Source organism: Nasonia vitripennis (assembly GCF_009193385.2).
Source record: "Nasonia vitripennis strain AsymCx chromosome 2 unlocalized genomic scaffold, Nvit_psr_1.1 chr2_random0010, whole genome shotgun sequence".
Taxonomy (NCBI): domain Eukaryota; kingdom Metazoa; phylum Arthropoda; class Insecta; order Hymenoptera; family Pteromalidae; genus Nasonia; species Nasonia vitripennis.
The window spans coordinates 1051602-1066823 of NW_022279617.1; the positions used below are offsets into that span (position 1 = coordinate 1051602).

General features: G+C 33.7%; 1 protein-coding gene across 1 annotated transcript in view; it reads right to left on the reverse strand.

The window, feature by feature from the left end:
* The window catches only part of LOC100117476 (aromatic-L-amino-acid decarboxylase), a 745226-nt gene extending 743083 nt beyond the window's left edge, over nt 1–2143 (reverse strand). The window contains exon 1 of the mRNA XM_031925521.1: nt 1670–2143. Coding sequence (XP_031781381.1) covers nt 1670–1891 — 222 coding nt within the window. The 5' untranslated portion in view covers nt 1892–2143. The remainder of the gene's footprint in view (nt 1–1669) is intronic.
* Between the last annotated feature and the right edge of the window lie 13079 nt (nt 2144–15222).

The window sequence follows — 15222 nt, forward strand, 5'->3', positions numbered from 1 at the left end:
ATGAGAAAGGATATTATAAGTAAATGCAAGAAAAAATTTTATAATGCAAATTATAAGAGTAGAATAGGCTTACTATAAAAAAAAAATAAAATATTGATATATTAAAAAAATTTACTCTAATAATTAGTCTCATAAACGTTGAAGAGAAACATATAATGAATGTAAAAAGACTTATATAAAGAGTAATAAATGTAAGTATTGATATATTAAAAACACATTATTGATGTTTGTTTACAAAAAATAAATAAACGCATCAAGCATACTGCACTTAATTTACAGTACGTTCATGGCAGTACCTTTTGGGTGGTGTGGAAATCTGTCAGCACTTTCTAAATTGCATATTTAATAGTCTGACTGATTGATCATATATTATATCCAAATGGGGTATTGACGAGCAAAGCGAAAAATTTATATATATATATATATATATATATATATATATATATATATATATATATATATATATATATATATATATCATGGGGCGCCCAAATAACGGGAAGTTATACTCAGAGCAAGATAAAATGAGGGGAAGGCAGAGTGAGCGAAGCCAAAATTAGGGGGAGCCAGAAACAGTAAAATTATGTAAAAATTGTCAATTATTAACCCAATAACAAAAGTTGGGTTAAAAATCACGTGAAAAGAGGCAGAATTTTAACTCAATAAAATAAACTGAAGGGGAGCTGATTTCTAAAACGGTGGCGGCAAAGATATTTTATTAATATAGAGAGATATTAATAGTTATTAATAGTTTCAATTAAATTAATAGTGTATTTCTTATTTTTTCACTCCTAGCAAGAAAAAAAAATTGTATTAACGATATTCTAAAAAGCAAAAAAGTATTAATCTTAATGAATACGAATTTTTTTTAATTTGTAAAAGTTACTAGACATTGTCAATATATTTTTTTTACTGGTCAAAAAATCAAATTTCAACGATGATATAAAAAACATAAAAGTTTATAACTATTTATATCTTATAGGTGCGCTAGCATAATTAAATTTGTTTAGCTCCCAATAACTGATAGAGCTAATTTAGGTCGGTTATTTCGTGTACATTTGTGTGTATTTTAAATTGATCACAACAAAAGTTATAGAAAATTGCGCTTTTTATATTGTTTTGAATCAGGACCTATTTTTATTATAGAGGTCCATTTTAGGATTAAATTCACTTAAAATTTTGTTTTTGTAGGGATATTTGACGCAACTTTTTGATCACTTATAAAATCAACATTTTACGTTCATGCAGGTAGGTTTTTTTAAATAGTGGGTCATTTTGCGCCATTTTTTTTTTTTTTTTGGTTTTGTAGTAATTGGATTATAAAACATGTACATATTGTGGATTCAAATTTTCATTGCATGAATTAAAGTGAAGCCGAAAATAGCTGAGGGTATCAGTATTAGGTGCACCTTTTCTACACACCCAAACATCGTCGCTCCATACAAAAAAAAAAAAAAAATTTGCTACAAAGAGTAGCACACTTTAATTATGCCGTGAAATATAGCATAACTCAAGGATTAACCTGCGATTTTGGTACTGTGTGTGACGCGCGTGTGTGTATTTACATATAAATTTGGTAATAAATTAACATCAGAATAACAGTTTTAGAAACTTTTACGCAGAATGCAACGTAATAAAAACTTTTTTTGCTTCAGTTTCTTATACTTACACCTGGCATTATTTTAGATTCCACGTCTTGCATAATATCATCCCAAGGTTCAGGATCCACAGGTGGTTCGGTGGGCAACATAGGCCTTAAATAACCAGGACCAACATCTGGAGTTACTCTTCGATCTCCAATGTCGCTCATGAACTTACAAATGTACTCAACCATTTCTTTGCCACGAATACGAAACTCCTGAATACTCATACCCGGCTGCGGCGCATTCATAGCTTCAGAATTATTTTTCTTTATTTATGGATCAACAAAAAACCACGTTTGATAAATAGCAAGATGGATTCAATAGTTTTTCATTTAATTTTATAGCTTTATTGGTAATAATTAAAATGATATAATTCAGTTTTCGCGTTTAGTTTTTATATTATGATCGTTAATGATTTATAGAAATATGCACGAGCGTCTGATGATGTTCACGCGTTGAAGTTCCAAGTGAGACTCAGGGATGTTCATTGAGCACTAGCAACTTGCGTCGCTGCCATCGTCTTATTCAAGCCTTCGGAGAGGCAGCATTTAGCCCTGCGCATTCGTGCGACGCATAACGTTAGATCTTTTATTTGATATTTCTTTACTTTCTCTTTAATAGTTATCTGACAAAACTATAATTGCATCTAGACTAACAGAACTTAATTTATTAATATAGTTGTAAAAGACAGTGTTCACCCTTCCCCCTCCCTATCCTGTAACTTTTTCTCACACAGAACACCAGTTTGAATTTCGTCACTGATCTCTTTTCATTGAACTAAGAAATCGACTATACTCTATCCCCTTTCTCCTATCGCCCCTTATACCATCTTCATTGAATGTTCTATTTATCTTTGTACCTTCTTACTTGTTCTATAAACGTATTGATCTCTGACACTAGTTTTTTTTTTCTGGTAGAAATTAATATATAAATAAAATATTCTAGTTACCTATAAACATTTTTTTATAACAATGCAATTTAATATTTAACACGCTGAGAGAAAAATTTGGTAGTTCCAATTAAATTTTCATTGAAATAATTAAATCTGTTAAATTGAAAAAATTTGATAGATTTTACAAAATCAATCACGATTTTTCGCCAATGAAATATATACATTGAATTAAGTAAATCCGTTCTTACTTAAATTAACTATTTAATTCAGTTGTTTTTTTTTTAAATCGAAAGCAAATAATGAATAAATTTGTTCGATCAACAAAATAGACTATTAAACTGAATAAATATAATATTGAATCAATTTGATATTTAGTGTGTAGAAACAAATAATTAATTGCAAGATAACCTATTCTCTATGCCTCAAAAAATTGATTCAATAAAAACCATATAAAATTTAATAATTTGAATCTAATAATGGAATTAAAGTAATAATAGTACTTCACTTAGCGTACGGCGTGTCATAAAAGTGACTCTCGCACAAATCTGATTATCATCCTCACACATAAACGCACACTCGTGCAAGATTAACTTTAGCGCACTAATATAGAAAAGTACTATTATAACAGGCCGTGCACTAAGAGCCACTTTTACGCACGCTTGTGAAAACAAGCGTCAGCGAAAGAAGCACTTACCGTGCGTTTCGTCATTAAATGTTGTTTGATACGAGTACAATGAAGTCTTTATTTATTCAGTTTAATATTTCACTAGCAGGGTCACCTTACTCCTAACGTCGCTCGGTTGATGTTAGGTATAAATGTTCATAGCTCCGAGGAATATTTAAAAAAAATGATATTGTAATGATATACACAAAAAATTAAAAGGTTGCGCGAGTTTGATTATTTTTCTGTGCATGTTAATAACATAATGTGTAATGAGTTACAAATGTAATATAATAGTATGTATGTATGTCAATTAAAATGAAATTACATATTAAAAATAAAGTGAGATTAATCGAAGTAAGTCGAGTTTATAACAATATTTTTGCAAACATAATATAACACAAACTCAAAATTATTATGTTCAATGATGGGCTCAGTTTAATATTTATGAAACAGGCATGGTGAGATACGTAGTAAGTACACAAGAATGGTTTGTATCTGATCAATATATTATTTAAGTTTTTAGTTAGCAATTATTTGATTCAGAACTTAATTGATCCCAACAATTCTGTATTTGTTATATTATGAATAAAATAATATTGTAATAGTACTATAATAATATTGTATAACTTATATTATTTAATATACTATAATTTACTTTATCCGATTGATCATATTTATTTTTAGATCTGTAATTTTGTTTCAATCGAAATTATTATGTTACATACGATTATTGACATGCACTGTAATATAGAATAAATCAAACTTGTCTAACCGTTATATATATATATATATATATATATATATATATATATATATATATATATATATATATATATATATATATATATATATATATATATATATATATATATATATATATATATATATATGTGTGTGTGTGTGTGTGTGTGTGTGTGTATAGTGATGTTGCGCTTTTTATAACCGATTCGGTGACGCAAACAATCAGATTACACTTGTTTTTACGCAGAGGTGGATTTACATATAGGCTGAGTAGCCTATAGCCTAGGGCGGCAGATTTTGAGGGGCGGCAAAATTAAAAAAAAAATTATACGGGTTTAACGTTGTAGTCGTAAAACAAAAATAAGAGATTTTTTTTTAAATTATCTTATCTTTCTAAAAATGTTTATAGATTCTAGTTCATACATTCACGTTAATAAATATGTGTAAGTGCTTTATATACAGGATGTTTCATTTTAATCCGACCACGACAAAAAACCATGGAAAAACTAATTTTAACGAAAAATTACCTTAACAAAAGTTGAAGGGGGTAAAGGGGACCATCGAATGACACAAACACATATGACCTTGAACTCGATTTTCAAGGTCATTTGAAGGTTATTGTATTTTTTTAACGGGAACCCCTATTTTTGACCTCGGAATACGGAGCAGCGGAAAAAATTACGTCGGAAATGACATTTCAAGTTTGCCTTAGTGACCTTGAGAAGGTCAATTCAAGGTCAAATAAGAAGTATCCGCCTAAGATTGTTTTCCTTTCAATTTTTTCGTAGAATTATCATTTTGTTATTGTAATAAACATTAAGAGAATAATTGACTTAAAATGTGATTATGCTTTGCTGACTTCAAAGCCATTTTGTAAGGTCAAAAGTGCAAAAATGCAATATCAAATGTTATGTGGAGTCCATATTTATATCCTAACTTTAGTGTTGCCCAGGAACAACGACGTGGACGTAATAGGATTGTGTTCCCTTTGGGGTGCTTGATTAGAGTGAGTCTCCTTGCCTCTCACTTTTATTATGTACAGATTTGAATGTAGGTGCCCAAAGACACCACCATTTTTTTGGATTCTATTCAGTTCTTGGGATGTTTTCGTATGCGAATTTTTATCCTATCTTTAGCGTTACTCAGGAACGACGTGGACACAATTGGCTACTAATTTTCCTCATCGAATTTTGTCTGAATTTATTGTTGAAATAAATAATTTATTTTGTAAAGATGATTTTTCATGTTGAATTTTCCCGCGACTCATTGTTGAAATAGACAATTTTTCTAATAAGAGATCTCTTTTCATATGAATTTATCCTCTACTCATTGTTACTTACACTTAGTATTCAATAGTTTACTAGTTATTGAATAGTTATTGATTAGCCAAACTAATCAAATATCATTTGTTTAACATTTTCTCTTTTTCATTCATTGACCTTTATTTTTTCTATTAAAATTTATTACTCATCGAAAGCTATCTAATTTGTTCAGTTTGGTAAAAACAAAATTTTTTATTGAACTTGTTATAAATTTTTAACAATGGCTGATTATCCAGCCGCTGAAAGGGTTGATATTTTATTGATTCTTGGTGAATCTAGACGTAATTATCGACAAGCTGCAGCCTTGTATCGAATTCGATATCCCGATAGAAGACATCCAAGTCATACAACCATTCGTGAGATTTACCGTAGAGCTCAACAAGGGCAACTAGCACGGGTTAGAGAACGTCGTAATTACAACGAAGATGATCTTCGTGTAATGGTCGTTTTAGCAATGGTTCATTTGAATCCCCACGTTAGTACCCGTGAAATTCAAAGGCAAAGTGGTATACCTATGGCTACTGCTTGGAGAATACTGAGAAGTCAACGTTATCATCCATATCATATTACTTTGACTCAGGATCTCACACCTGCTGATATGAGGTTAAGGCTACAGTTTTGCCAATGGGCACGACAAATGATTGCTGATGATCGTCACTTTTTTCAATACGTAATGTTTTCTGATGAAGCAAAATTCAAAAGCAATGGAGAGCTTAACCGACACAACTGTCATTATTGGTCGAATGTTAATCCGCATTGGTACAGGCAGATAGATAACCAAAATCGTTGGAGTTTTGATGTTTGGTGTGGAATTGTTAACGGATACCTTGTAGGCCCATACTTTTTCGATGAAAATGTAAATGGCCATAATTTTTTACAGTTCCTGAGAGAACGTCTTCCAGTACTTCTTGAAGAAGTAGATTTATACACAAGAGCAAGAATGTGGATTCAATTAGATGGAGCTCCTGCGCACTATGCTCGAATAGTTAGACAATATCTTAATCAAAATTACCGTGACAGGTGGATTGGACGCACTGGACGTGGAGATTTGGGTGTTCGATGGCCACCGAGATCTCCAGATATGACATCACCCGATTTCTATTTGTGGGGGTATTTGAAAGATGTTGTTTATGAACATGAAACTACAACAAGGGAAGATATGATTCACAGAATTCAAACCGCTTGTGAAAACATCCCAAGAACTGTATTACTCAGAACAGTAGAACATTTTCAGCAGCGAATTGAATTGTGTATCCAACAAAATGGTGGTGTCTTTGAGCACCTGCGTTGAATTTTGAGCAAAAGTGAGAGGCAAGGGGACTCACTCTAATTAAGCACCTCGAAAAGTGAGAGGCAAGGGGACTCACTCTAATTAAGCACCTCGAAAAGTGAGAGGCAAGGGGACTCACTCTAATCAAGCACCCCAAAGGGAACACAATCCTATTACGTCCACGTCGTTGTTCCTGGGTAACGCTAAAGTTAGGATATAAATATGGACTTCACATAACATTTGATATTGCATTTTTGCACTTTTGACCTTACAAAATGGCTTTAAAGTCAGCAAAGCATAATCACATTTTAAGTCAATTATTCTCTTAATGTTTATTACAATAACAAAATGATAATTCTACGAAAAAATTGAAAGGAAAACTTAGACTGATACTTCTTATTTGACCTTGAATTGACCTTCTCAAGGTCACTAAGGCAAACCTGAAATGTCATTTCCGATGTAATTTTTTCCGCTGCTCCGCATTCCGAGGTCAAAAATAGGGGTTCCCGTTAAAAAAATACAATGACCTTCAAATGACCTTGAAAATCGAGTTCAAGGTCAAAGGTGTTGGTGTCATTAGATGGCCCCTTTGGTCCCTTCAACTTTTGTAAAGGTCATCTTTCGACATCAGTAAAATAAAACCAGACAAACAGCTGTTTAGCAGATTTTTTGTTATTTGACCTTGAATTGACCTTCTCAAGGTCACCAAAGCAAACTTAAAATATCCTTTGCGACGTAATTTTTTCCGCTCTATCCGATTCCAAGGTCTAAAATAGAGGTTCCTATTTAAAAAAATTACAATTACCCTCAAATGACCTTGAAAATCGAGTTCAAGGTCATAGGTGTTTGTGTCATTCGATGGCCCCCTTTACCCCCTTCAACTTTTGTTAAGGTGATTTTTCGTTAAAATTAGTTTTTCCATGGTTTTTTGTCGTGGTCGGATTAAAATGAAACACCCTGTATAGTCAAAGCGCCAAGATTTTAAAACGTAATAATAATTCTAAGAACTCTAGAATAAAGCGTACCGCCGCGCGTTTATTTAGTCCAAACAAATGCGGGGCGCGCCGCAGCGGCGGTACGCCTTGCATCAAACGTAAACATAAGTCGATACTGGAATCGACGAAACGCCACCCGTGTTTACCTGATAAAAATCTTACGCTAGCAGACAGCAGATCTCATTAGTATTTTGCAGGACTTGGTGACAAGTGCACGTCTTTCTTGCTATGTACGCTTTGGTTTGTTAGAAAAGATGAGTGATAATAGAAAAAAATTGAGTGGCTACGAATATAAGAAGCAGGCTAAAGAAAAAGAGGAAAAGCATGAAAAAGTTATATCTAAAACTCGAAAATTAGATACTTTTTTCAACGTAACACCTCAAGTGTCTAATGTTCAAAGTTGTAATGCTGGTGAGTGCAGTGAACTACAAGGGGAAGCAACGCATAAAGGTACAAAAGAGCCCGATAAGAAAGTTTTGAATTGCGATTCGGAGAATATTAAATTAAACAGTGACGACAGTTGCCATCCAAATGACGTAGAAACTGATTCGGTTAGTAGTGAAAAAAATGTTCATGTGAAACAATCAATCAGCATCTTAATTAATAATGATCCAGCTTTTTGGTCAATCGATGATGAGACTAGAGATTATATAGCTAAAAATGGATTCGTACAAAATATTGACAGTGATTTTTCTAAAAGTAAGCGTCAATACGACACGCAAGCACGTTATTTTTTAAAAGCTTTGTTCGAAAAAATTTTACACAATGGTGAAAAAAAATCAAGAAGTTGGATAATTTATTCCGAAAGTACTGGAAGCGTATATTGCGGGCCATGTTTATTATTCAATGGCGGCTCTCAATTCGGAACAAAAGCAGGATTTGACGATTGGAAAAATGTAAGGAGAATAGAACAACATGAAAATAGTGATATTCATAAGAATTGCTTATTAATGTTGAAAGGGCGTGGAACTACTTCGAGTCGAATCGATTCAAGACTATTCGAAGGCGTCGACAAAGAAATGAAATATTGGCGAAATGTGCTTCAAAGAGTCGTAAGCGTTATTAAAATGCTCGGATCTCGCGGTCTTCCATTCAGAGGACATGTAGAACAATTCGGAAACCCACAAAATGGTAATTACATGATGTCTCTCGAACTATTAGCGCAGTATGATCCGTTTTTAGCTGAACATATTTCGCGATACGACAATCCAGGTAAAGGGCATACAAGCTATTTGTCATCTACAATATGCGATGAATTTATTAATTTAATTGCTGATGAAGTTTTAAAACATATTTACAGAGAAATAATAGTTTCAAAATATTTTTCCATAGTTGTCGATTCTACGCCTGACTTATCGCACATCGATCAGCTAACATTTATTATTCGTTATGTAAAACCTGATGGTTGTCCAGTTAAGAGATTTTTGACATTTTTACATAATGTAGGACATAAGGGCGAAGAAATAGCAAATAGTATTTTTACGACATTAAAAAATGCAAAAATTGATATAATGAATTGCCGCGGGCAATCCTATGATAACGCATCTAACATGTCCGGAATATACAATGGCATTCAAGCAAAAATTAAAGAAATTTGCGCACTTGCAGAATATGTGCCTTGTTCGGCGCATTCATTGAATTTAATCGGAACATGTGCTGCAGGAATATGTGAGGAAAGCTGTAAATTTTTCAATATTTTTCAAAAATTAAATAATTTATTTGCTTTATCGACTAATCGTTGGAAAATACTACAAAATGAATGTGATTTATTTAAGGCCCAGTAAGAAGCAAATAATCAGAATAGAAGAATAAAAACTATTAACTCATTATCTGCAACACGATGGTCCGCGCGTCATGATTCTTGTGAAAGTTTATTGTTATTATGGGAGCCAGTACACAAAGCATTAGAATTAATTGAAAACGATCATACACAAAAACCAATAATTAAATATCAAGCTAAAGGTATCCGCATACAGTTAGAGCGATTGGAAACTGCGTTTATGATCTGCTTTTGAGAGTTTTTACTGCAGAGAATTAATGCAGTGAGTAAACAATTACAATTACAAACTATAGATATTTCTTCTGTGGTTAAATTGTATGATGGATTAGTAGAATTTGTAATTCAAATTAGAAATGAAGACGGCTTTACAAATTTCTAAAATCAAGCCTTAGAAATATGCAAAGTAAAAGTGTATGAAAAAAATATGAAGCGACAAAAGAAACGAAAAATACAATACGATGAATCATCTGCTGAAGAATACTCTTTCACAGCTGAAAAAACTTCAGAGTAACCGTTTACTATGCTATTTTAGATAGTTTACGTATGGAATTAATAAAACGACGTGCTTCGTATATAGATTTCGCAAACAAATTTGAATTTTTAAATAACATAAGTAATTTAAGTGCTGATGAAATTCGAATTAAAGCTACCAATTTAGTAAAACATTATCCTAATGATTTGGAATTAGATTTTGTAAAAGAATGCATTCACTTTAAAGCACAATTTATTTCAAAACAAACTGATGTTGTCGAGGAATCAACTGCTGTCGGTAAAGATAAAAATATGAAACAAAAGAAAGAAACACATATTGACATTCTAAAATGGATGAAAAAGCATGAATTGGACAGCATCTATCCTAACATAGAGATAGCTCTTAGAATATGCGTTTGTATCGCTGTGTCTAATTGTTCAGGAGAAAGATCATTCTCAACATTAAAGCGTATAAACTGCTTCATATTGGACTATTAGAATCTATAGATTTTGATAATTTAATTAATACTTTTTCTACTATTAAATGTAGGCGTAAGCTCTTATAAATAATAAATTAATACTAAACATCCATCTATATTTCTACTCTTATTTTTGTAAATCCATATATTCGAATTCCTTAAGAGGGCGGCACATTTCGGTCCAGCCTACAGTGCCAAAATGATTAATCCGCCACTGTTTTTACATCGATCTTCGTACTGCGGACTCTTACATCTACAGAAGGGGACAACGTTTAGGTCTAGGAACGGATATGCCTGGCGTGGCAGAGATGTAGAAATAAAGCTTGTTACACAATGTTTATTCTGAACAACAATAATCGTATATTCTGCAACCCCCAGTATAGATCAGACTTGGTCTGATTACAAGGTTATCCGTGATAATTCCGCCTTGAACTCGGCGCGTGATTTTATTCGATGATAAACGAACTCACAAAATAAACATGATAATACCCGGTTACTGGTTTTATGAACAAATAATGAACTTTTACTAGTAAAACAAACAAGACCAACCGTGCTTCCGTGACTCTAAATTCCGTATTTAAATCGCCCCAAATGGCGTCGGCGTCGCAATCAAAGGACGCGGTGTCCGTCAAGATGTTGTTTGGTCGTTAGATTTGCTCTCTGGGAATCGCTGGTAATTATTCGCTCGTTGTCGCCTTTCAAGACCAACGGCGTCTTGACTTAGTGTTCTCCTAATTGCTGGATCTGTTGATCGACAGCGGCTCGATGGTTCTTCTTAATGAGGCTGGATCGTTTGGCGATCAACAGCGGCGCTACACCATTAGTCGACGATTTCTGGATCGCTTAGCGATCAACAGAGGCTTGAACAATTCTCCGAGTACGTTGCTGGATTGCGGAGCAATCGACAGCGGCTCAAAAGATTTATTAAAATGGCGGGATCCAGTTACATCGACTTCGTCTCAACGCACCGAAACGAGTATTCACTCGTTCTTGACACACGTAACTTCATTCCGCGTCGCGTACCCCAACCAATACATCCACCGAACAATAATTAGTAGCCCTCGTGTCGAATATGTAACAACTTACTTAATATTCTTCTTCGACTCCAACTTCCTTCTACTGTCCGGCGACGTCCGGCTCGGTTAGTGGTGCGCGCTAGTGGTGTATGCGCGCTCCCCCCACTAGTCTCAACGACTCCACGATGATACTCGGTTTCGCGCGCGGGCCCCTTTCTCCGCTCTCTCTCTCTCTCTCTCTCTCTCTCTCTCTCTCTCTCTCTCGGTGGCTCTCGCTCCCCCTCTCGATCGTCCCACCGAGCTACCGCGGTACGCTCACAGATGCGCGGCCGTGATGCGCACTCGTCAGTCCGCCTCGTGCCGCGCACCGTGCTCATCCCGAATCCGCTTACTCGTGTCGCGACGCGACTCCTAGTGTATACAGGAGCAGGTGCGTGCTGGCGGCGTCGGTACAGCGGTACCCGACAACACCTGTCGGACCGCGGCGGCGCTACCGTGAAGGGCATAGTCGCCTGCCAAACCTGCAGGGAAACCACCGCTGCTCCACGAGGCTGGCAGGTGAGGTTATTTTCCTCGGCGCGACGAAAATCAATGTTATTGTTCCTCTGCTGCATGATAAATTGCAGCAGGGAACAACATTGATTGCGCAGAGAATGTAGTGCTAGTGTACACGTGTAGCCGAGCAGGCTACACGTCGCAATATATATATATATATATATATATATATTGTACGATAATATGCATATATATATTTGTTATTTATCAATGCAGTCCGCGCATGCGTATCAATATGTATACATAGCCGGGGAAATTGTTTTGATTGCTCAATCTGCTCTGGCCTTTGAAATTTGAAGATGTTCAATTTTTATTTCGCTTTGTATTGTCATATTAGCTTTGGTCTTGTATATAGTTTTTCATTTGAACTTTCTGTGCTAAAAACTTGTTGTGACTGTCGACTTTATGGGTTTTAGTAGAGGGGCGCTATTCGCTTCGGCGATCGTTGAGACGAGTCTAAAATTGTTACCCTTGAGTCTATGTTGTTACACAGTTTATAGGACTTCAAAAAATTCAAATGAGATAAGCATTATACTAAAAGATATAAATATGTCAGTTATTGAGAAAAGATATAAATGGCTTCACTGCAGGACTTCACAGGAATATTTAAATAACCCGAAATTATTAAGACCCAATATACTAGTTTGTAAGTTAGTTTTGTAAGATCATTTTATTAAGTATATATACCAGACCTATGTACAGGTAGCTGTGTCTACCTCTATAGGATGTCAGTTAACCCAGATATACCAAGTATATCTTGGAGTTAACTATAACATGTATTTATTACTCTGGATGAATAAATAAATAAAAATTATATCCTAGATGTTAAGTTATTGGGAAAAGATGTGAAAGGCTCCACGGTACTCGGGGACATTAAGCACTTTAATATAATAGTAGTTTAGAGATACAAAGAATTAGCACTAATGAAGAATTCAATGAAATAACTAAACAAAAGCATCTTTTCTAAATATATTTTTAGTGACAATATTGAAATTTGCAAGAGCAGTAAAAGCAATAATAGTATCTTAAATACAAATTTATTTAAATATAATAACATAAAAAATTATTTTTATATGCTCAGTCGATAAAAATTAAGTTTGAGACCTCCATAAAACAAATTATGAATACATTTTCTTCCTATAAACAAAATATATCACATTTTCCTTACATAATTTTTGACATAACAAAAATTCATTTTTAACTTAATCATTTTTGGTCGTTAGAATCATCTTCCGAAAACATAGCTTCGTCGTCACACTTTTTTTTATTAATGAATGCTTGTTGCTCTTTTTGTTTTGATAAACTTTTTAAGTCTCGTCTTCCTTATCACTTTATTTTTTATCATTTTTGGGTTTTTCTTCTTCTTCGTCTTCATTTTCATCTTTATCATTATCCTCCTTTTTTGTTAAATTATGAATGATATTTTCTGTGCAAAACACTTTGTCATGTTTTGTACTAAATTTAAAGAAACATTTTTGGATAACTAACCGCAAATGCTCATTTTTACATGGATATTTTGCATCAAAAACATGGAATGAACTGAAACATGTTCTGAAGGCATCTAACAAAGAAGACAACTTGTAAAATGTTTTACCAATAGAAACATAAAATCCGCTAATTCTGCTTTGGGTCCAATAACAATTATCTAGGGTTGTACCGTTAAGTTATAATTATGCGTAAACTCAGTACGCTGATGCCTAAGGTCCTCTATATTACTCACAAGCTAAAAGTCAAAATTCAATTTATAATATCGAATAAACAAAATTATTAATCAGAATGGAATTTATTAGCTCATAAAATGCAAACTTACTGCTGTGTATTGGACAATGCTGTTAAAGCATTCTGAATAAGATACTTTCAGTCTCTTCCCAACTGTTTGCTCTTACTTTTTAAAACTACCTTAGATGGTATTAAATGACACAGGGGTTCTAACTCTGCTGCAATGCAAATATCTGTAATAGAATACATAATTAAGTCTTGATGTATAATATGCAGAAAATGATGTCGGATGGGCGATGGATGTACATCGGGTCTTAGCAACGATCCCGTTTAGAGAACAATAGTGCTTACAGAGAAATTTCTTACAGAGAGAATCAAGGTAAGTGTAAAATATGTTTGGTGTCTAATGATATATAATATATTAATAAGAAACATAAAAAGTGAAATGTTACATGAAAATTAAAATATAAAACATGTGAAAGTGGGACGTGAAAAAATGTAACAATAATATGCGTTAATAATAAAGACGATTTCTATGAAAATTCTATGTGGCACAAAGAAGGCTCTTGTGTGATGTTAATAATTTAACCTACCTGCCGATTCATTTGGAGTATTTCTTAACTTCTTCAGCTTTTTAGCTGTTTTATTTTTATTATTTATTTCCGTTATTTCTACTATTGATTGTACAAAACTTGAAAAACTTTCATTTGTTATTAACTGATTTGCCAAATTTAAGCTTCCAAAATTGGCATTTATTAAACAATGAGCCTCTGGCTGCCGTAGTATTTTCCAATTGTTGAAAATGTCTTCCAGGGAGAAATCATCTCTACGAATCATCTGCATCCTTCTGTTAAAAGTAACTTTCCAATGCTCCATAACCGTATCTAACACAGCACATTCATTTGCATGTAACCATCTCATACTATGATCTACATTTGCAAGAGTTGTTATTAATTTCAGCATTAATAGTTTATATGACTAATAGTACATTTCGATACAAGTGTCGTATGAGGCACATTCTGGCACGGCGAGGTTAAGCACTCGAGCGTAGCAAGGGTGCTTACGCCGTGCCGGAAAGTGAACATACGACTCGATTATCGTACAATATTTTATAGCACTGCTTGATTAAATCCGCCAAGTCACGCAAATTTGTAGCGTATGTAGTTCTTTCTGGTAGCGTAAGGTTAGCGCACGAGCGTAGTGCGATATAGACGGTGTCAGAAAGGGATACTTACGCCACGGATTTAAGTCACTCAATACTATAAATTTAATTCTATTTGTTACCTTCATCAGCGTCTACTTCTATTGGATCATCTACTTTATCAGCTAATTTATGAATTTTTAATTGTGGTTGCAGATTTCTCCATTTTATCGGTATTTTTCCTGTAGATAGTATCGATTTATGCTCTGCATTATCTTATTTCGTACAGGTGATTTGTATGAGTCTTCAACATTTCTGATGAAAAAGTTTTACAAATGTTTTATCCTACACTTTTGAAAATTGTATTCGTTGGTCTAATCAACAAAAATTATTTATTTATGTAAAAAATTAAATAAATATATGTAAAATATAAGGCTCTTCCGTATAGCGGTCGTGCCTAAAAACCCTGGCATGAAGTTTACTTACTTTTTTGTGTGACGTGACAAATTTCTCACCACAATATTACCTACTTTC